The sequence below is a fragment of the Frankliniella occidentalis genome, unplaced genomic scaffold (assembly GCF_000697945.3).
Source record: "Frankliniella occidentalis isolate FOCC.00 unplaced genomic scaffold, Focc_3.1 Scaffold2, whole genome shotgun sequence".
Classification (NCBI taxonomy): domain Eukaryota; kingdom Metazoa; phylum Arthropoda; class Insecta; order Thysanoptera; family Thripidae; genus Frankliniella; species Frankliniella occidentalis.
In genome coordinates, this window is record NW_026267132.1 from 4,513,180 (window position 1) to 4,514,721 (window position 1,542).

Consider the following 1,542-nt stretch of genomic DNA (forward strand, 5'->3'; position numbering starts at 1 on the left):
CAATGCGACAGTATTCAATAAATTTGTCACTCGGATTTGCAACAGGTTAAGAAGTGCTCAAAGACTCAATTTGCTTGGGACTAATTATAAAGGGCTTATCAGCTTTAGTGTGTCTACTTTTTTACGTGTGCCTGTAACATTTTGCAAAAGCATTCGCGCTAATACGATATCGCTTGGGTTGCCCCCAGCATACTCTGCCGCAAAGCAAAACGTGAGGAAGCTACGTATATAGAAGTTTGAGCATCTTGATAAGCGTAATGAGAAGTGTGCGCCGGTGCGCCTGCCTCCCCCGCCCCCCGCGCGGGGCCCCGGCGGCCCCAGCCCGGGGCCCTCGGCCGGGCGCCGCCCCGCTGTGACCCGTGGGCCCCCGTGGACCCTCGCCGGCCCCGCGCCGGGCCCCTTTAAGCCCCTCTCGGGGTCCCGGTCCCCCACAGGGTCCCCCTGGTCCCCCGCGGTGCGCCGGCCGGTATAGGTGTGCTGTTACTCAGCACGTTTGTTGGTACACTCGGGAAAATTATGGCGATGCAATTAAAAGGTAGTGGGATGCCCCCTCGTAACGTTATGTCCACAACGCTGCTCTAGGTGGGGGAGGGGGGGGGGGGTCAAAGGTCACGCTGGCTGGTGATTGGCTCAGTTACGCCCTTGTCCTGTCCAGCGTCTAAGTCTCTGCACCTTGACCTCCACCACAGCGCGATCAAAAACGTTCTTGTTTTATGCCGATCAATGTTCTGTCTGTGATATTGAAAGCACCGCCCCACTCGGATATAAACGGGCGCTGAAGGTGTTCCAAGTGACAACGGAGTGCCCCGTGACAATCCTTGCGTTTTTTACGACGTTCCTCGGAATCGGTTTAATGTGGAGTGAAAGAAGGAGTGCTCGCCTCCGCGAGTGTGTTGTACGTGTATGATTGTGTATGTGTGTCTGTGTGAGTGGGTCCAGCGACGGGAGGCTGCTGGAGCGAAGGATGAAAGAGGGATGCTGGCCGTCCCCAGATTTCTATAGGGCTCGTGTCCAACAAAAGAATGTCGATTCAAGTTTTGAAATTGCTCTTTTATGCCTCTTGGACACAGGCGACGCAGACCGGCTGCGGATTTATCCCCGCTCCCGCCGCTCCCTCCTCGAAGGGCGTGCGGGCGTGCACCATGTCTTGAATTTCAATCTCGCAGAATTTATTGCCAAATTCGGCTCGATTTTGACTCTGCTTTGCGCTGCGGCGTTGCGTGCCCTCCCCTCTCAATTTGAGTGTGCTTGATGGCGTAGTATACACGACCGCTAATGTTGTTGTTCTTGTCTGTTCCAGGGTGTAAAAGTTTCTTCAAGAGGAGTGTACGGAGGAATCTCACGTACTCTTGCCGGGGGAACAGGAACTGTCCGATAGACCAGCACCACAGAAACCAGTGCCAGTACTGCAGACTCAAGAAATGTTTAAAGATGGGCATGCGGAGGGAAGGTGAGTGGAATCTTTTCCTGTTTATTGGCTGCGCCTTGGGTCCCGCTGCTGGCCGCGCCGGCCCGGTCATTTGGACGAAAGAGAAAGTGCTG

The 1,542-nt window shown here is 54.9% G+C and overlaps 1 protein-coding gene across 1 annotated transcript in view; it reads left to right on the forward strand.

Moving 5' to 3' along the window:
* Nucleotides 1-1,542, forward strand: part of LOC113211638 (steroid receptor seven-up, isoforms B/C) — a 100,109-nt gene that overhangs the window by 8,798 nt on the left and 89,769 nt on the right. The window contains exon 2 of the mRNA XM_026430081.2: nt 1,301-1,450. Within this exon, the coding sequence (XP_026285866.1) occupies nt 1,301-1,450 (150 nt within the window). The remainder of the gene's footprint in view (nt 1-1,300; nt 1,451-1,542) is intronic.